General features: G+C 51.7%; 1 protein-coding gene across 1 annotated transcript in view; it reads right to left on the reverse strand.

The window, feature by feature from the left end:
* FBN3 (fibrillin 3) overlaps positions 1 to 21,176 on the reverse strand; it is a 291,486-nt gene that overhangs the window by 4,450 nt on the left and 265,860 nt on the right. The window contains exons 56-64 of the mRNA XM_048831133.2: positions 20,840 to 20,965; positions 12,172 to 12,378; positions 11,563 to 11,688; positions 9,526 to 9,648; positions 8,484 to 8,600; positions 7,314 to 7,442; positions 1,807 to 1,926; positions 914 to 1,145; positions 250 to 418 (exon numbers count right to left, since the gene is read on the reverse strand). Coding sequence (XP_048687090.1) covers positions 250 to 418; positions 914 to 1,145; positions 1,807 to 1,926; positions 7,314 to 7,442; positions 8,484 to 8,600; positions 9,526 to 9,648; positions 11,563 to 11,688; positions 12,172 to 12,378; positions 20,840 to 20,965 — 1,349 coding nt within the window. The remainder of the gene's footprint in view (positions 1 to 249; positions 419 to 913; positions 1,146 to 1,806; positions 1,927 to 7,313; positions 7,443 to 8,483; positions 8,601 to 9,525; positions 9,649 to 11,562; positions 11,689 to 12,171; positions 12,379 to 20,839; positions 20,966 to 21,176) is intronic.

Raw genomic sequence — 21,176 nt, forward strand, 5'->3', positions numbered from 1 at the left:
ATAATACCCCACACTGAGGGGACTGAGCAACCCCCTGGCCAATGGGGACAGCCCTTCCGCTCTCCTGGGGTTCTGAATTCACTGAGGCACCAGACACAGGGAAGGCTGATGTGGGGGTGGGTCTCTCTGGGCAGAGGTCCATCCTGTGACTCAGTGCTGCTAGGCTGGGGATGCGACACAGCTTACTCCCAGACAGGGAGTCGGCCTGGCTCGCAGCTTCCTCGAGCTGTCCGGTGGGCCGTGCATTACCCGGTGCCCCTCAGTCCCGTTGATGCTGCGGCGCAGCCGGCCCCGCTTGGGGTAGCCATTGATCTTGCACTCATAGCAGGTCTCAGGGGAGAGCAGGTTCTCCTCATCCTCCTCCGGGGGGGCAGGCAGGTAGGAGCCTTTGCCGAAACCAAGTCCAGAAAGACAGTGCCTGGGGCCAGAGGAGAAAACAATGGGACAGGATTCAGCCAGAACCACCAGAACACACGGTGCTCCCCGGTGCCAAGGCCCATGTGGGTCTGCCAGGCGCTGGGTGGGGCGTGTGGCGTACAGCACAGGGTGCATTCATATGCTGCAACCAGAAGCCTGGGTTTCAGTGAGGAGAGGGTTAACGGGATATGCTCCCCTCTACTGGGGCACTCAGACAGGGTACAGACACAGAATGCCATCCTGGGCAGCGCTTGAAGGACCCAGGCAAGCCTCCGGGTAGGTGTGTGTGTGCAACTGAGCATGACATGGGCGTGTCCCTGCATGAGCATGCAGCTGGGAGTGTGAGCGCACAGGCGGGTGTGTCTGTGGACTGTACAGACACGCACAGGGTACGTCTGAGCTCAGACTGCCGCGGGGGAGAGTGCCCCGGCCCAGAGCTAGCATGAGCCCGGGGCTCAGGGCCTGCCAAGGTAACGGAGCAACCCCATCTGCTCACCCTTGCCCAGCTCGGAAGTATCCCCCAGGGCAGCCACACAGGTAGCCCCCATCAGTGTTGGAGCAGCCGTAGCTGCAGGGGCTGCCGCTGGCCGAGCACTCGTCTACATCCTGGCACCCGCCGAAGGCCTGGTCGAAGTCGAAGCCGGACGGACAGAGGCACTTGAAGCTGCCCAGAGTGTTGTAGCAGGAGGCGGAGCCGCAGGCAGAGGGGCTGGAGCACTCGTTTTCATCTGGAACCAGGACAAAGCACAGTGCTCAGGCTCCTGGAGCCCAGCAGAAGGGGATGGCTGTGGGTGGGAGACCCTGCTAATGGGTCATTGCTCCAGCTCCCCGCTGCCTCCATCCTATGCCGGTGAGATTAACGAGCCCCCAGCTGAGCCCCTTGGCTAAACACCAGCAGCTGGGCTCCCTGCACCAGCTCTTCAGTCACCAGGAAAAGGAGGAAGTGAAAGACAACATCTTTCTACAGGGGGCCTAGCCCCTCCCTTAGATGCCTAAGAGCTGATCTGATGTCAGGAATGTGGAGCAGCCAGACCCTCTGCTGGCATCTGTGGTGGGAGCGGCAGGAACTCAGCCCCTCCGCTAGGCGGCTGCAGAGATGGAGTTCAGCCCCTGGCTTTAGGTGGCTGGGCTGGCAGACTCTGGCCTACTGTGGGCCTGTGTACCAAACCCAGAGCACTTATCTCTCCTCTCCCCGAGGGCAGCCCAGCGCCCAGCACAGGGTCTGCAGCAAACCCAAGGTCCTCTGGTGAATGACAAACACAGGGAAGTCGCTGACCTGCCAGAGGTGGAGCAAGGAGTCAGCAGCTCAGCCGGGAGCAGCCTCCCTCCCCTAGCTAGTATGCTGCCCCGCATGGGAGCCCCCCTCCAGCACCCCTGTCCCCCACTCACCCACACACTGGTTCCACTGGTAATGCTGCACATAGCCCTGAGGACAGCCACAGCGGTAGCCTCCCAGGACGTTCTGACAGCCATGCTGGCAGCGATGGTTCCCGTCGCACTCATCCACATCTGATGGCACAACAGCACAGAGCGCCCGTCAGACACCTCCCGGCAGCTCCCACAGCCTGGCAGCAGAGCCCAGCAGCAGAGCCCGGAGACCAGCAATGCACGGACACAGAGCTCCTGCCTGAAGGGGCTCTCAGGAGGGCTCAAACAATGGGATCAGCTTCCCTGGCTGCATCCATGCCAGCTGGTCACTAATGACTCTGACGTTAAAGCAATTGCGGCAAAGCTGTGATCGGCCTTTGTGATCTAGGGCCTGAGTCCTGGCGCTCACCCCTTCCTGTTCAACAGGGACAGCCAGCAGGTCTGTGCCTAAGGCCCAGCCCTATTGCCCTGCCCCCCTGCTGTGGGCCCGTCCTCCTTGGGAGACAGGGACATGGACCATCACACAAGAGCTGCCTGGTGAAGTCCTGCCACTGCTCCTCTCTGGGCAGGCTGGGCTCCCTCTGACTCGCTCCCTGTCTGCAGGCAGCCTGGGTATGTCCTGGAGGAGGGAGGGCTCATCCCCCCAGCCCAGCAGAGGACTCGGCCCCTGCCGGCACCATGATGGGGCGGTGGGGCAGTGAGGGTTCGACTTTAATCCCATGCTTGGTCCCAGTGGTTAGTGAGGAGTGAGCCGGGGCAGGAATGGACTGTCTCTGTTGAGGACCCTGAGCCCCTGGCATCCCCTCGCTGGCTGCCTTTGGCCATGCTCCAGGGCCCATTGGTCTGCCTTAGTTCACTCTCGAGAGGTTTGTGGCTCTGATGCATATCTGCCCTATTCTTGTGGCAGTGAGAAGTGACTGCTTCTCTAGTGGGCGTGGGGTTAGTGGCTTTATTGCTGTTTCTTGTTGCCTGGGTTGAATAGTGGCTTCTCTTCTCCACTCTCAGAAGTGCTGTGTGTGGCAGGTTTTGCCTGGTACAAGGTCAGGCATCCTGATTATACACATACACAGCTCATGCTCCACGCGGTGTGCTCTGGGCAGCAGCCTGGGCAGCCCATTCTGTGCTGAGCATCTGCAATGGGCTAATATTGCCGTGCCCCGACACACACTCTGCTTTGCTTTCCCAGTGTTGTTGCCCTTGTGTCCACCCCTTGTGTTGTGAGTGTCCAGGAGATTCTGGGATGGGACAGTGCCGCTGGGGCCATCTAGCCCATCCCTTGCACTGTGGCAGGGAGATCTCTGCCCAACCCCTGCCTCATCTGACCTTGAATCCCTGCCAGGATTCTGATGCCAGCCCATCACATGACAGACTCTTCCAGTGCCATGTGATGAAGAGTGCCATTCAATTGCATCACATGAAGGCAGATAACTAAAAGTGACAGATTATACATGTGCTTGTACACAAATGCTAGAAGTCTAAATAGTAATATGAGCGCCTGGTATTAAATGAGGCTATCGGTATAACAGGCACTACAGAAACTAGGTGGAACAATGAAAATCAATGGGACACAGTAATTCCAGGGTAGAGAATATATATGAATGACAGAGTAGGTCACGCTGGTGGGGGAGTGGCACTACATGTGTGTGACACATGTCCAGAAAGGGTGCTGGATGAATGACCCAAATCAACCTTTAGGGACATATTAATAGATAATGGTTTTGGTTTTGGGTGTTTACATATATATTGTTAGAGGCTGACAATGTAATCGAACAGTTCCTGTCTGTGCTGTATTCTGTTAATTCAGAGATCAAAATGAGATTTTAACATTTAAATGAACTGTAAATATAGTGATAACACTGTATTGGTCTGTCTTTGAAGGATATAGCAGATCACCCGCAAATGGAGCAAAGCAGGGAACTGCCTTATGTTAATCCGTGTAGCTAATTACCGGCGATGCTTAGGAAATAGGTCTACTTCAGAGTCCAGATGATTGCCTCTTGTTCAGCTAAGAACTCCAAGCTGTCAAGAGAAGGCCTGGAACTGTATAAAAACCTCTTGGGTCTTGATCCTTTTGATCTCAGATCTGCTTGATGCTTTACGCAGTGGAAGCTTGAATCATAAGACTGAGATCTCCAGTCCCACCTGGATCACCCTGGATATGAACACTGGACTATAACCTATGGACTAATTCTGAAAGAACTCTTTGCAACTATGAAGCTCACCATCTCCACTATGAATCTGATCTCAGAACTGTACTCATGTCTGTATGTATACTGATCTTTTAACCAATACCCTTTCTCTTTTATTTTAAAATAAATTTTAGTTAGTAAGAATTGACTGTAAGTATGTATTTGGGTAAGATCTAGAATATTCATTAGCCTGGGAGGTAAATGCCCACTCCTTTGGGATGATGAATAAGATTTTCAGTAATCCTCATCATATTAAACTTGAGTGTCTGGGTGGAAGCCCAAGGCTAGGTTGCTTTAAGGGAACTGTGTTTTTGCTTTCTGTGCAAGCAGTAAGGTATTGTAGGAGCTGTTTTGCGCTGTCTTGGTAAATCTAAGTATTGGAATATCCACCAACTTTGGGGATTCTCTGCCCCATTCTTTGTAGTTTGCCCTAACTGAGTAATCTCAAAGTGGCCCCCCGGCACGTTGGTCACAATGTGAAAGAAAGCATTGATTCAAATATAGTAAAAATCTTATATGAATCAAACTGTACCCAGAATCTCCCTGGATAGACATTCCATGCTTGAATAATAAAAGTACCACAGTAGGAATATTCTGCCGCCACCTGACCAGGTTGGTGATGGTGATTGTGAAATGCTCTGGGAGATTACAGAGGCTATAAAAACAGAAATCTCAGCAATAGTGGGGGCTTTGGATACATGTCACACTGGACACATGTCACCTCAGGACGGGATGCAGCGATAAAGTTTCTTGACACCTTAAATGACGGCTTCTTGGAGCAGCTAGTCCTGGAACCCACAAGGGGAGAGGCAGTTCTTGATTTAGCCCAAGTGAAGCACAGGACCTGGCCCAAGAGGTGACTATAGCTGAACCATTTAGCAGCCACAATGTAATTAAATTTAACATCCCTGTTGGGGACAAAAAACCAAAGAAATCTATCACAGTAGTATTTAACTTCAGAAAGTACAGAGACAGAAAAAAGAGGAAGTTAGTTAAACAGAAATTAAAAGGTACAGTCACAAGAGTGAAATACCTGCAAGCTGCATGGAAACTATTCAAAAGTACCATAATAGAGCCACAAATTAAATGTACACTCTAAATTAAAAATACATAGTAAGAGGACCAAAGAAGTGCCACAGGGCTAAACAACAGAGCAAAAGAAGCAGTTAGAGGCAAAAAACTGTCAATCAAGGTCTAAAGGAGCACTCAAGGAAGACAAGGCCATTCAACAGAAGCTAAATGAATTCTTTGCATTGGTCTTCACTGCACAGGATGTGAGGGAGAGTCTCACGCCTGAGTCATTCTTTTTAGGTAATAAATCTGAGGAACTGTCCCAGACAGAGGTGTCAATAGAAGAAGGTTTGGAACAAATTGATAAATTCAACAGTAATAAGTCACCGGGACCAGACAGTGTTCACCCAAGGGTTCCAAACGAATTCAAATATAAAATTGCACAATTAGTAAGGTTAAATCAGCCTCTATACCAGATGACTGGCGGATAGCTGAAGTGATGCCAATTTTTAAACCAGATTCCAGAGGCAATCCTGGCAATTACAGACTGGTAAGTCTGACTTCAGTACTAGGCAAACTGGTTGAAACTGTAGTCAAGAACAGAATTATCAGACACATAGATGAGCATGATATGTTGGGGAAGAATCAACACAGCTTTTATAAAGGGAAATCATGCCTCACCAATCTGTTAGAATTCTCTGAGGGGGTCAACAAACATGTGTACAAGGGGGATCCAGTGAATATAGTGCACTTAGACTTTCAGAAAGCTTTTGACAAAGTCCCTCATCAAAGGCTCTTAAGCAAAGTAAGCTGTCATGGAGTAAGAGGGAAGGTCCCCTTATGGATTGGTAACTGGTTAAAAGATAGGAAACAAAGGATAGAAATAAATGGTCAGTTTTCAGAATGGAGAGAGATAAATAGTGGTGTCCCCCAGGGGTTTGTACTGGGACCAGTGGTGTTCAACATATTCATAAATGATCTGGAAAAAGGAGTAAACAGTGAAGGGGCAAAATTTACAGATGGTACAAATTACTCAAGATAGTTAAGAGCCAGGCAGACTGCGAACAGCTATAAAGGTATCTCACAAAACTGGGGGACTGGGCAACAAAATGGCAGATGAAATTCAGAGTCGATAAATGCAAAGTAATGCATATTGGAAAACACCATCCCAACTAGACATACAAAATGATGGGGTCTAAATTAGCTGTTACCATTCAAGAAAGATCTTGAAGTCATCTTGGATAGTTCTCTGAAAACATCCACTCAATGTGCAGCAACAATCAAAAAATCTAACAGAACGTTGGGACTCATTAAGAAAGGGATAGATAATAAGAGAGAAAATATCATATTGCCTCTATATAATTCCATGGTACGCCCACATCTCGAAATGTGGTGCAGATGTGGAGATGTGATGGCCCCATCTCGAAAAAGATATACTGGAATTGGAAAAGGTTCAGAGAAGGGCAACAAAAATGATTAGGCTTATGGATCAGCTTCCGTATGAGGTGAGATTAAAAAGACTTGGAAAAGAGACGACTAAGGGGGGATATGATAGAGAGCTATAAAATCATGATTGGTGTGGAGAAAGTAAATAAGAAAGTGTTATTTACCCCTTCACATAACACAAAAACCAGGGGTCAGCCAAGGAAATTAATAGCCTGCAGGTTTAAAACAAACAAAAAGAAATACTACTTCACACAACACAAAGTCAACCTGTGAAACTCGTTGCCAGGGGATGTTGTGAAGGCCAAGACTATAACAGGGTTCAAAAAAGAACTAGACAAGTTCATGGAGGCTATTAGCCAAGATGGTCAGCGATGCAAGCCTATGCTCTGGCTTTCCCTAGCCTCTGATTGCCAGAAGGTGGGACTGGATGACAAGGGATGGATCACTCGATAATTGCCCTGTTCTGTTCATTCCCTTTGAAGCATCTGGCATTGGCCACTGCCGAAAGACAGGATACTGGGTCTGACCCTGTATGGCCATTCTTATGCTTCATTGAACTCATGGCCAGAAAGGACTGGCTTGACCCTCAGCTTTCATCATCTGAGTCCTGGGCTGTACAGGCTGCTGGCAGTAACTCCCTGCACCTGCATGCTAATGACAGGCCCAGAGCCAGCTTTTCTCCTGGCTGCAGAGTGCTTTCTGCTACCCTCTCGTCACAGGCCAGAGATCGGGGGGTGCCATACTGTATGCACTGATGAGTATCTGAAAAACCAGGTCAGCCACCAGTGGCTGTTCTTAGACCTGCTCCAGGAATGGTAAGTGGACTCGGGACACTTCCATACAGGGCATGCATGTTTCAAAGCGGAGGAGACAAACACCTACCTTCACAGTTGATACCAGAACTGTCCAGGGAGAATCCTTTCTGGCACTCACAGTTATAGCTGCCTGGCGTGTTCTGACACTGTCCTTTGGCTCCACACAGCGTAGGCTGGGCTGTACACTCGTTATTGTCTGTAAAACACCAATTGCTTTGCATGGCAGACTGGCCCGGAGCTTGCCAGCTGAAGACCCTTTCCAAGGCAGGTCTCAGCACATGTTACGTGCTGCAATACCATGGCAAGGAACAGAGACAACAGGCTTGAGGAAAAGAGTGGCAGGAAAGGGGCACAGTTTGCAGCAAATCTCTAAACAGTGGCAGAGATACCCATAGACTCATAGACTTCAAGGTCAGAAGGGACCTTATGATCATCTAGTCCGACTTCCAGCACATCAGAGGCCACAGAACCTCACCCACCCACTCCTGCAATAGACCCCTAACCTCTGGCTGAGTCACTGACATCCTCAAATCTTGATTTAAAGACTTCCAGTTAAAGAGAATCCACCATTTACACTAGTTTAAATCTGCAAGTGACCTGAGCCCCTGGCTGCAGAGGAAGGCAAAACGCCCCCAGGGTCTCTGCCAATCTGACCCCTGGGGAAATTCCTTCCTGACCCCATATATGGCGACCAGTTCAACCCTGAGGATTTTCGCAAGACCCAGCAGTCAGACACCTGGGAAAGAATTCTCTGTAGTAACTCAGAGCCCTCCTTTCCTTTCAGAGCCCTCCCTTAGTGTCCCATCACTGGCCATTGGAGATATTTGCTGCTAAGAGTTGCAGATTGGCTACATGCCATTGTAGGCACTCATATCATACCATCCCCTCCATAAACATATCAAGCTCAGTCTTGAAGCCAGTTAGGTTTTTTGCCCCCCACTGCTCCGCTTGGAAGGCTTTTCCAGAACTTCGGTCCTCTGATGCTTAGAAACTTTTGTCTAATTTCAAGTCTAAACTTGTTGATGGCCAGTTTATATCCATTTGTTTTTGTGTCCACATTGGCGCTTAACTTAAATAACTCCTCTCCCTTCCTGATCATGCATCCCTCAAACGTAGTTATAGAGAGTGATCATATCTCCCCTCAGCCTTTGTTCCTACGTGCATCACCTTGCATTTTGCACTATTCGATTTCATCCCATTTCTGTTACTCCAGGGTGCTAGAGCGGGCGTTACTCACCAATGCAAGAGGAGTGGTGCTGAGTGAATCCAGGGGGGCATTTACAGTTGAACCCGCCGATGACATTCACACACAGGAACTGGCAGTTGTGCTGCTTGGTGGAACATTCATCCAAGTCTAAGGCAACAAGCACAAGGCCACGTGTCGATAGTTAGCCCTGTGACTGTCTCGCACTCGTGTGTGGTAACCCAGTTACTATACTGAACCACACGCAGTAAAGGGGTCCTCTGAGCCGCTCTGTGCCAGGCAGCCAGGACTGTGCAGAGCCACACTGCCCCAGGGCAGGCAAGAGAGGCAGGAACTGGACTACCATTGGCCCTTGTGCAGGGAACACACCTGTGGCAATCTGTGTCTCACGCTCGACCCTGCCCTGGTACTTGTGCCCTGGCCCCGCTTGCAGAAGCACATGTCAAGGCATGTAGAAGACAGTGAAATTGTTCACTACCTGGTGCAAATCTTTCCCACTAGCTGCATGACCCTGGTCTTACTTCCCAGAGTTCCTGCAGGGCATGCACGCCCCCAGCAAGAGGCTCCAGGATCCGAGAGCTGGCCACAGCCACTAGCTCTGCCCAGCTGCTTGGTTGGCTGAGTGTGGCCTGGTGCCCCAGGGATGCGGGCGAGTGCACCTTCATGTAAGGCACGGGCCCAGGAGAGCAGACAGTGAAGGGTGAGGTCTAGCTGTCAGCCCCAGGGCTGAGAGCAACACAGATGCCGCACAGCTGTAGTAGTTGGCTCAGGAGCTCGCCCGCTGTTGGGGAGGCAGCCTGGGCAGTGGCCCTGGCAGCTCCAGGTGTTTGTTTATTCAGCAGAATATTGCTGAGGAGCCAGGAGAGAGGGTGAAATCCTGGTCCCATTGACCTCACTGGGGCTGGGAGTTTAGCCACACACACTCCACTGCATGCCCTTGTGTCCCCGCACTTGGGCCCGGCCGCTGAATGACAGCAGAGAGCACGATCCCAGGGACATGGCTCCCACCAGCCCCAGCGATGGCTGCACAGCCCAGGAGGCAGCCCTCTGCCGCTTCCTGTCCTTGGGCCAGTACCTTTGCAGGTCTTTCCGTCCTCCTGGAGGATGTACCCCCTGGGGCAGGAGCACTGGTGGCTGCCCTCCGTGTTCTTGCAGATGAAGTTACATGGCTTAGGAGACTGGTTACACTCATCCAGATCTAGACTCAAGAGAAACAGGGCAAGTCAGCAGGAGCGTGGCTGTGGGCTGAGCTGGGTGATGGCCCGATGGAAACACGAGGACTCTCATCAAGTGGAACTTCCTGCTTAACTGGCTGCGTCCTACCCGGGGCCTGGTGACTCAGCCGAGATGAACAGCCCCCTCCCCCCAGCTCCTGCACAATAATGGGCAGCGGAGCTCACTTAGCACCTGGCACCTTTGAACTACAATTAGAGATGCCTTCCCTTCCCTGTGCCAGGGGAGCGAGACGTGCTTGCAGCGAGTGCCCTGGCATGAGGGGGGCATGATAACCTCACACCAAAGAGCCTGACTTGGACAGGCGCAGCCCACTGACACATGGACAGAGGCTGGGTTGGGAGTGACCGGAGGGCTCATTGCACCAGGGCCCACGCTCGGCACATGCCCATCTCCTGCTCCATATAGAGAGCAGGTGACAGAGACTCCTCACCTAGGCACCTTGCTGGGGCATGCTGGGAAGGGACCCCAGGCTGGGAATGGGGAGCACCTCCCATGGGGTGGATCAGTGAAAGGAAAACTGCAGCAGAGTGCTCACTGTAATTCATGCCACCTGTGTGCCCAGGGCTCTACATGTCTCCTTGGTGCTGCAGGGGAGCATTGGTGCCATGGCTATGCAGGTGATATGCAGCATCCTCATTTAGTCCCCCAGGTGCCCTCCCAAGCTGGCTGGGCCAGGCCAGGCTGGGGACGCTCGCTCCTGACATGACAGGGGTGGTGGCTGCCAATCGGGAGGCAGATGTGGCTGGTCCCTGTTCCTGGTGATTGAGGGGTTTGCCCACTCTTGTCCGAAGAGTATCACAGACCTCAGCGCCTGGAATTCAAGGGTGCCTTCCCATCTGTGTCTCGGAGAGTCTCTAATCCCAGCCGTGGGCCTGGTGACTCACTGCATTTGTGGCTGCCTTTGGACACCATCTGGACACTGCAGCTGGTGCAGAAAGCAGCTGCTTGCTGGCAGGCAGGTGTAGGGACTGAGAATTCGTTACACACCAACTCTGCACCTGCATTAGTGTCCCATTTCCTTCTTGCTGCAATTCTTGGGACTGGCTTGGATATAGGAAGGCCTTTGGGTGCTGGCCTCCCAGGATGTCAGCTCAATCGACAGGGCTGGTCAGGGGCACATGGGATAGTAGCCCCTAGATCTGAGATCTGAGCCTCAGGCTCTTGAGTTTATTCCCAGCTGCATGCTTGAGACTTCAGGGCAAAGGACAGGGCTGGGTCAGGGAAGCACAGAGGTTTGCATTTGGGCAACGCTCTGTGCTTGTGATAAAAGAGGCAAAAACACCGTATGTATGTGTGCCTGGCCTGGAAATGACAGCGTTAACCAGCGCGTGACCAAGATAGGAACATGGACCGGAGACTACGACGTTAACCAGCGTGTGACCGAGATCGGAATGTGGCCCGGAGACTACGGGGTTAACCAGCGTGTGACCGAGATCGGAACGTGGCCCGGAGGCTACGGGGTTAACCAGCGCGTGACCGAGATCGGAACGTGGCCCGGAGACTACGGGGTTAACCAGCGCGTGACCGAGATCGGAACGTGGCCCGGAGACTACGGGGTTAACCAGCACGTGACCGAGATCGGAACGTGGCCCGGAGACTACGGGGTTAACCAGCGCGTGACCGAGATCGGAACGTGGCCCGGAGACTACGGGGTTAACCAGCGCGTGACCGAGATCGGAACGTGGCCCGGAGACTAAGGCGGGCAGGTTCTTTGTGCTGGGGAGTGTGGGGCAGTGCCCCACGCTGCAGAGGGTTGGGGATGGCCCTCTGCAGCCGCATGGAAGGCGGACAGGAGAGCAGCCGGGCAGGCACTGTGAAGGCTGGGAGGTGCCCTGCTGCCCCAGTGCCAGGCTCATGGCACCCGTGTCTGACTCACCTACACAGGCTGTGCCCGTGATGTCGGTGGTGTAGCCCAGCTTGCAGTGGCAGCGGAAGGAGCCGATGCTATTGATGCACTGTCCGTTTCTGCAGAGGTTGGGCAGCACCTTGCACTCATCGATGTCTGGAGGAGGGAGGGACTTGTCAATGCAATGTGCCAGGCACCCAGCCTCTGCCTGTCATGGTGGAGGGGTTCAGCCTCCGCACTGGGCAGGGGCCTTCTGCAGTTGCTCCACCCCAGGGGGAGCTCTGAGGGCTGTGCCATGGGGGAATCAATCCTGCCCTTCCCAGAGGAGTACACACACAGTGTCTACCCTTTGAGGGTGCAGCCTGCTCCAGCTGGTGCACCCAGCCTGCACCCATCCCCCGCAGGGGACCCAGGGTGCCCTGGGGGACCAGCCACTGTACTGGCAGAGCATGTATAAGGGAGAGGTGCTGCTGCGCACCCATTCCAGGGACTGCCCACGCGAATATGGACACCAAGGGCTAGCAGACTCCGTGTGGGGCACAGCACCACCTGTATGGCCATGCCCAGCCCATTACCCAGTGCACGTGTGTTACACCCGCCTGTCCCCATCCTGTTGGCACTGGGCAGCCTGGCACATACCTCGCCCATCGGTGGTGTACCCAGGCCCATGCGGACACATCTTTTTGTGCTGGGTGGTTCCTGGGAGCGGGCAGAGCTCACACTGGGTCCCCCAGCCACGGGCACCATTGCAGCAGCACTCAGACTTGGTGACCGGATTGCGGTTGGTGGATGACATCTGGCACATGGTCTGCAGCACTTCAGTGAAGCAGAATCCCTGGCGGGTGTCTGGGCAAAGAAAGAGAGGAGTGCAGTGACGGGGACAGCGCCAGCTGCGACAAGGGAGCTGGAGACAGTGGTGGGAGAGGACACCTGGGCTTGCAGCAGGTAGAAGTGCTGCTGGGCACGTCTGTATTCAGGGACCATAACTGGCTGCGGATGGGGTGTGACCATCCCCAGGGTTATATACAGGTCTGCTCTGCAGCTCGTGGGATGCTGGTGGGCAGAGTTGGTGTCAGATAGGCCAGCGTAGCATCACAGAGTCACATCAAGGGCAGACCTTCTGGAGAGCTGGGCCAGGAATGTTCCCTGCAGGACATATCTAGTGCTTTGTCCACTCTAGCCTGGAATCCCCAGCCCCTCCATGTCTGCTTCTGGGAGCCCTCGGCCTGGTGCCATCTCCCTGAGCCCACCTGCAGGGAAGTTCCTCTTTGGGTATGTTCGCACTGCAGCTGGGAGGTGGGATTTCCAGTGCGAGTAGACAGATTGATGCAAGCTCAGACCGAGTAGTGCGCTAAAAATAACAGCATGGACGTTGCGGGGTGGGAGGCAGCTTGAGCTAGCTGCCTGAGTCCAAGCCCACCTGGCCTGACCCTCCAACTCCGACCTCAGAAGGCTAGCCCAAGCCACCACCCTTGCGGCAACATCTATGTAATGGAATGCTAAACTGTATTACACTGTTCAGCCACTAGATGGAGCTGTGTGTAAAATGCACAGGCTAAGCAAACCTCAGCCATACCTGGGAGAGCATTAAAGGATCTTACAATGAACAAATCTGGTGTCTATCTCTCTGAGAAGGAAGCTTAGTAGTCAGTCTCTATCTGACACAGAAGCTTGACCCGCTAGCTGCAGCCCTGCAATATTCCACACAGAAGAAGCACGTGCCATGAAGTCAGAAGTAAACTAGTGCCAGAGGAGAACAAACAGAAGGAACAAAGCAACAGAGGTTGGAGGATCTCATCAACACACCACTCTTCAGTGCTCCAGAGACCTTCAACTTTGACAAACTTTCACAATGAACAGATTGGAGGCAGCATTTTGCAAGATTTCAAATTGCTACAAAGCTGCATAAAGACACTGGAGATATTCAGGTATCTTCTTTAATTTATGCTATGGGGAAGCAGGCCACAGCATAACTTGAAATCCTTTGATTTTATTGAAGACAGTCACAAAGCTGACTATGAAATTGTTCTGGCTATGTTTGATGCATATTTTATACCTGCGAGAAATGTGGTTTATGAAAGAGCATGTTCTGACCAAGAATTCAAGAACCAGGGGAAAATGTTGAATGTTTTATAAGAGCTCTGCATGCATTGGCTGAAAACTGTGATTTTGGGAAAACAAAACATGAAAATATCAGAGACAGGTTGATTATTGGGTTCATAGATAAAAACCTTTCACAGGAGCTACAACTGAAGAGGGATTTAGCCCTAGTCACAGCTATCCAAATAGCAAAGCAGTCTGAACTAATCGAACAACAGAACAAAAGGCAGGAGCAATTTGAAAAACCTGAAACTAGCTTAGAAGCTGTAAACAGACCCTGGAGTATTTGATGGTTTAGAAACAACAAATCCTTCATCTTGGCAGGGGGTTAAACTAGATGACCCTTGCGGTTCCTTCTAACCCTATAATTCTCTGCTAAAACCCCTGAGGCAAGGAGAGAGAATTCCCAGGCTAACAGGAACAAATTCCAGCATACATGCACAAGGTGTGGAAAAAGACATAAACCAAAAGAGGATGCATGGCCAGCCAGAGGTGCAAGGTGTAATACATGCACAAACTATGGGAATTTTACAGCTGTCTGAAAGCAGCATCAAAGCAGTCAGGGAGTTGACTCATATTACAGACAATCAAGAGCCACTGTTTCTGGGATTGATCACTTGTGACCACACAGACCCTGCCTGGAAAGTGAAACTGAACATTCATGGCAAGACAATTGTCTTTAAAATTGACTGAGGAGCTGACATCACAACCCTCTCAGAAGGTACTTACAATCCACAGACAATCCAGGAAGTTTTTGGAAAGTGCAGGGGCCAATTTCCTAGTGCAAGTGCTGGAGGAACCAACTAGGGGCAGAGCTCTTCTTGACCTGCTGCTCACAAACCGGGAAGAATTAGTAGGGGAAGCAAAAGTGGATGGGAACCTGGGAGGCAGTGACCATGAGATGGTCGAGTTCAGAATCCTGACGCAGGGAAGAAAGGAGAGCAGCAGAATATGGACCCTGGACTTCAGAAAAGCAGACTTTGACAACCTCAGGGAATTGATGGGCAGGATCCCCTGGGAGAATAACATGAGGGGGAAAGGAGTCCAGGAGAGCTGGCTGTATTTTAAAGAATCCTTATTGAGGTTACAGGGACAAACCATCCCGATGTGTAGAAAGAATAGTAAATATGGCAGGTGACCAGCTTGGCTTCACAGTGAAATCCTTGCTGATCTTAAACACAAAAAAGCTTACAAGAAGTGGAAGAATGGACAAATCACCAGGGAAGAGTATAAAGATACTGCTTGGGCATGCAGGAGTAAAATCAGGAAGGCCAAATCACACCTGGAGTTGCAGCTAGCAAGAGATGTTAAGAGTAACAAGAAGGGTTTCTTCAGGTATGTTAGCAACAAGAAGAAAGTCAAGGAAAGTGTGGGTCCCTTACTGAATGAGGGAGGCAACCTAGTGACAGAGGATGTGGAAAAAGCTAATGTACTCAATGCTTTTTTTGCCTCTGTCTTCACGAACAAGGTCAGCTCCCAGACTACTGCACTGGGCAGCAAAGCATGGGGAGGAGGTGACCAGCCCTCTGTGGAGAAAGAAGTGGTTCGGGACTATTTAGAAAAGCTGGACGAGCACAAGTCCATGGGGTCGGATGCGTTGCATCTGAGAGTGCTAAAGAAGTTGGCGGATGTGATTGCAGAGCCGTTGGCCATTATCTTTGAAAACTCATGGCAATCGGGGGAGGTCCCGGACGACTGGAAAAAGGCTAACGTAGTGCCCATCTTTAAAAATGGGTAGAAGGAGGATCCGGGGAACTACAGGCCAGTCAGCCTCACCTCAGTCCCTGGAAAAATCATGGAGCAGGTCCTCAAGGAATCAACTGTGAAGCACTTAGAGGAGAGGAAAGTGATCAGGAACAGTCAGCATGGATTCACCAAGGGCAAGTCATGCCTGACTAATCTAATTGCCTTCTATGATGAGATAACTTGTTCTGTGGATAAGGGGAAAGCAGTGGACGTGTTGTTCCTTGACTTTAGCAAAGCTTTTGACACCATCTCCCACAGTATTCTTGCCAGTAAGTTAAAGAAGTATGGGCTGGATGAATGGACGATAAGATGGATAGAAAGCTGGCTAGATTGTCGGGCTCAACGGGTAGTGATCAATGGCTCCATGTCTAGTTGGCAGCCGGTATCAAGTGGAGTGCCCCAAGGGTCGGTCCTGGGGCCGGTTTTGTTCAATATCGTCATAAACGATCTGGAGGATGGTGTGGATTGCACCCTCAGCAAGTTTGCAGATGACACTAAACTGGGAGGAGTGGTAGATATGCTGGAGGGTAGGGATAGGATACAGAGGAACCTAGAAAAATGAGAGGTTTGAGCCAAAAGAAATCTGATGAGGTTCAAGAAGGACAAGTGCAGAGTCCTGCACTTAGGACGGAAGAACCCAATGCACAGCTACAGACTAGGGACCGAATGGCTAGGCAGCAGTTCTGCGGAAAAGGACCTAGGGGTTACAGTGGACGAGAAGCTGGCTATGAGACAACAGTGTGCCCCTGTTGCCAAGAAGGCCAATGGCATTTGGGATGTATAAGTAGGGGCATTGCCAGCAGATCGAGGGACGTGATCATTCCCCTCTATTCGACATTGGTGAGGCCTCATCTGGAGTACTGTGTCCAGTTTTGGGCCCCACACTACAAGAAGGATGTGAAAAAATTGGAAAGCATCCAGCGGAGGGCAACAAAAATGATTAGGGGACTGGAACACATGACTTATGAGGAGAGGCTGAGGGAACTGGGATTGTTTAGTCTGCGGAAGAGAAGAATGAGGGGGGATTTGATAGCTGCTTTCAACTACCTGAAAGGGGGTTCCAAAGAGGATGGCTCTAGACTGTTCTCAGTGGTAGCAGATGACAGAACAAGGAGTAATGGTCTCAAGTTGCAGTGTGGGAGGTTTAGGTTGGATATGAGGAAAAACTTTTTCACTAGGAGGTTGGTGAAACACTGGAATGTGTTACCTAGGGAGATGGTGGAATCTCCTTCCCTAGAAGTTTTTAAGGTCAGGCTTGACAAAGCCCTGGCTGGGATGATTTAGTTGGGGATTGGTCCTGCTTGAGCAGGGGGTTGGACTAGATGACCTCCTGAGGTCCCTTCCAACCCTGATAGTCTATGATTCTATGATCACCACCAACCTCTTCCAGAGATGAAGTCACTGGACACAGGTCTAACTAGCCCTGGAGGTGTTCTGAACTACATGGGTCAATTCACCACAGAAACAGCTTACAAAGGCAAAAGCTTTGCATTCAGAGTGCATGTGATCAAAGGATCAAAGACCAATGACCTTCTCAGCCACAGCGTGGCAGCCAGGATGGGCCTAGTGAGAAAGGTGGAAGAAATCGATGGAGGATTTGATATTACTGGTCATTCCAAATTACTGGTCATTCCAAATGAAAGATGATTTTGATCATATTACTAACAGTCCACATTACCCACAAGTCAATGGAAAGTCTGAGAGAGCCAACAACATCTTACAGCAGGAAGATCCATTCCTTGCTCTTCTGAGCTACAGATCAACACCAATAGCAGCTACTGGATATAGTCCAGCATAACTTCTATTGGGGAGACAACTCAGAACTACTGTTCCAGCTTTGGAAAAGATTCTATCTCCAAAGTGGCCAGACATGAAGAAAGTAGCCAAATCAGATAAAAAGGCAAAAAAGAGCTCATGAGCACTTTTACAACTGACTTCGCTCAATCGAGAACAGTAGGGTCTCGAACAGGGGTGACCAACCTGAGCCTGAGAAAGAGCCAGAATTTACCAATGTACATTACCAAAGAGCCACAGTAATATGTCGGCAGCCCGCACATCAGCTCCCAGTGCCTCCCAACCACCGGCAGCCCTGCCAATCAGCGCCTCCCGCTCCCTCCCCACACCTCCCGATCAGCTGTTTCGTGGCGTGCAGGAGGTTCAGGGGGAGGAGAGGGGGGAGGAGCGAGGGCACTGCAGGCTCAGGGGAGGGGGCGGGAAGGGGTGGAGTGGGGGCAGGGCCTGTGGCAGAGCCAGGGGTTGAGCAGTGAGCACCCCCGGCCTATTGGAAAGTTGGCGCCTGTAGCTCCAGCCCTGGATTGTCTGTAGCTCCAGCCTATACAAGGTGCCGCATATTAACTTCTTATGTGCTGCATGTGGCTCCGGAGCCCCAGGTTGGCCACCCCTGGGCTACAACCTGGGGACTGTGTTTGTGTCAAATTGGGTGGAGAAAAAGGGTGGACAACTCCAGCTGTTGTAAAGAAAAAAAAATCAGCGCCCAGATCATTTGTGCTTGACACTGAGAGTGGAGAGTTCAACAGAAACCATCGACATCTACAGCGTGTTCCTGAGAACGAACAATCAACAGAGCAAACTCTGTGGATGGCAGATGCAGAACAAGGATTCCAGACCAACCACAGCCAGTCGTTACAACTAATGGATAGCCCGATGAACAAGTGGTTACACGTCTGGGTCACATCATTAGAAAACCAGGACAATTCGGAGACGCTTTACACATTGATCCGTACTGAACTTCACAGACAATGTGATCGTGTATATATTGTAAATGGTAGGGATGTAGAACTTACAGGGGGCAATGGAATGGAATGCTAAACTGTATTACACTGTTCCGCCAGTAGGTGGTGCCGTGTGCGACATACCATAGTTAAGCTAACCTCAGCCATACCCGGCAGAGCATTACAGGATCTCACAGTGAACGCTCTGGTGTGTATGTCTCTGCCAAGGAAGCTCTGCAGCCAGTCCATATCTGGGACAAGAGCCTGACCTGCCGGTAGCAGCCTGCACCCTACTGTGTACAAGAAACACAGCAGTCCACACTGCTATTTTTAGTACACTAGCTTTGCTCGAGCTAGCGTGAGTCCATCTATCCATGCTGGGAGTCCCACCTCCCAGCTGCAGAGTAGCTGTATAAACTTAGAGACTCATCCTGCCATGCTACTGGCAGAGACTTTTGTTCACCTGTGTATCAGAATCCCTTTCCTCTGTCCCCTTGTAGTACCAGACCCTTGTACAACTGGAGAGGCCCAGCCCAGTGGGGGCATGCCCAAAACAAATAGGTGTGGTCCCTAGGCTAACCCTCCCACCCACAGGGACAGACCAGGCAGCCCTTTCTCTCCCGAGAAGCCTCACTGACCAATAAGGCTAGGAGTGTCACACTCTGATCGTTGGGAGTTACACTGCAGCCATGAGCTGTGCCCATGTGGGATGGACCTGCAAAGCAGGGGACTACAGTAACGTCTCACTTAAAGTCATCCTGGTTGACGTTAGGTTGCTGATCAATTAGGGAACATGCTCGTTTAAAGTTGTGCAATGCTCCCTTATAATGTTGTTTGGCAGCCGCCTGCTTTATTCACTGCTTGCAGAAAGAGCAGCCCGTTGAAGCTAACTCATGGGGGCTTGGAACCAGGGTGGACCGTCAGCCCCCCATCAGCTCCCCACTCCCCTAAGTTCCCTGTCCCTCCCCCCACTGCCATGTGCTGCTCCTGCCCTCTGCCTTAGAGCTGCTCCCTGAGCCTCCTGCTTGCTGTGCAGGGGAGGGGAGAAGAAGGGGGCTAATGTCAGGGTGTCCCCCTCCCGCCTACTCCTGCCCCCTGCTTACCCCTTCTCCATATAGAGCAGGGTGGGGACAGGACAGGGCTCAGGATGGAGAGACCACTGATCTTTTTAAAGGCAATGTACTCAGAGTGAGGTCAGCGTAGTTAAAGGGGCAATACACATCTCTCTCTCTCCCCCACACACATGGTGTGTGTCTCTGTCTCTATCTGCCATGCTGTCTCCCCTCCCTCTATTCATGCTGCCTTGTAGAGTGTGAGGCTACATTAACAATGTGTTAACCCTTGAGGGCTCAGCCCAGTGCTAGTTCGTCATTTAGCAGTAAGGCATTCCTTGGGAAATATCCCACCCTCTGACTCCACCACCTCAACCAAGCCTCACAGTCATCACTGCTGTGTCCAGTGTGAAATTGTTTGTTTAAAACTTATACTGTGTGTGCATATATATAATATAGTCTTTTGTCTGGTGAAAAAAATTTCCCTGGAACCTAACCCCTCCATTGACATTCATTCTTATGGGGAAATTGGATTCGCTTAACATCGTTTTGCTTAAAGTCACATTTTCCAGGAACGTAACTACAACGTTAAGTGAGGAGTTACTGTACAACACTCCTCAGCTCCCTCTCCTCTGCCCAGCCCTTTCCCCAGGCCAGGAAAGGGGAAAGGTCCTGAGCCAAGAAGTTTCTGGGCTCTGACTGGAAGCTGAAGCAGCAGCCACAAGGCAGCCGGGAGCTGGAGAGAAGCGCAAGGAACGGTGGACAGCCACGTGTGGAACGGGCTGTGGCTGCCGGATGTCACAGGTGGGTGCAGGTCTGTGTGGGACGTATGTGGGAGCAGCAGTGGCTGGGCAGGGAGCCAGTGCAGAGAGGCTTCAGTGAGAGACACTAACTGAGCTGGGCCTGGAGCCCTGCAAGTGTCTATTTGCGGGAGTAGAGTCTGGACTGAGAGAGGGCACTCCAGGCAATGTGCTGGAAAAGCCCTGGCTCTGGACTGGACTGGCCAGGGACCCCAACAGGAAGTGCTATCGCTCACTTTGAACTCTAAGTGTTAAAGCCTCTGTGTGCAGGGTATCTGCAACCCTTCCCTTTCCTGCCAGCCCTAGAAAAATACCTCTCCCTTGGCCAGTGTCAGCGTGGTTCCTGGGTCCCACTAGGGCTAGCACCTGCAGGGTCTGGCTGCCGAAGTACTGAGTTTCGGTACAGCTGTCTCGCTGCTGGCAGCCTCGGGGCGTGGTGTGCTGGGCAGCCCCAATAATTACACGTCTCTGTTTAGCCCAGCCAGCTCTGGCACTCATTGCTCAGGCCCTACACAGTCTGGTCTTGGCCACGCTGTCCTGGGGCAGAGCCGCCCAGGTGGACATGGTGCCTGACAGGAAGGGTACAGAAAGGCATCAGTGCCTCCAGCTTAGTGACATGGGACTGCTGGACAGGCCCAGCATACCACCTGGGCCTCTGAACAGCAACGCCATGCTCCGAACACACGGCCCATTTATCCCAGGCTCAGCCCAGGCTCCCAGCACCTCAGCTCATCCAGGGGAAGTGGACTAGGTTGGTGTATGACTTTCCCACTCCCCCAGAAGCAGATTCCACAGGACCAGACAAGCGCACCCTGCTTCCAGACCATGACTGGCTTGGCCTGGGTAGGAGCTGTGTGAAGTTGTGCACGTTAATTACCGATGCATTCAGTGCCCGAGGCGCTGGCTTGGAAGCCTTCATTGCAGTCACACCGATAGCTGCCCACCGTGTTAACACAGCGGCCATTGGGGCAGATCCCCGGCTTGGTGCGGCATTCATTCTCATCTAGGAGGAAGGGAATCAGTGAATAGCTCGGACACAACATGCCTGTAGACTCGGGTTCCTGAGAACCAGGGGCCACTGCTGAGTGGATGGAGCCACAACAGCACCAGGGCAAAGCAGCAGACACTTCCCAGGATAAGGTCTAACTTTCCCCAAAAGCTCAGGGCAGCTCTAGCGTGCCCCAGCATGTTCCAGCTGTTACACTGGGGGGATC

The sequence above is a fragment of the Caretta caretta genome, chromosome 25, assembly GCF_965140235.1.
Source record: "Caretta caretta isolate rCarCar2 chromosome 25, rCarCar1.hap1, whole genome shotgun sequence".
Lineage (NCBI taxonomy): Eukaryota > Metazoa > Chordata > Testudines > Cheloniidae > Caretta > Caretta caretta.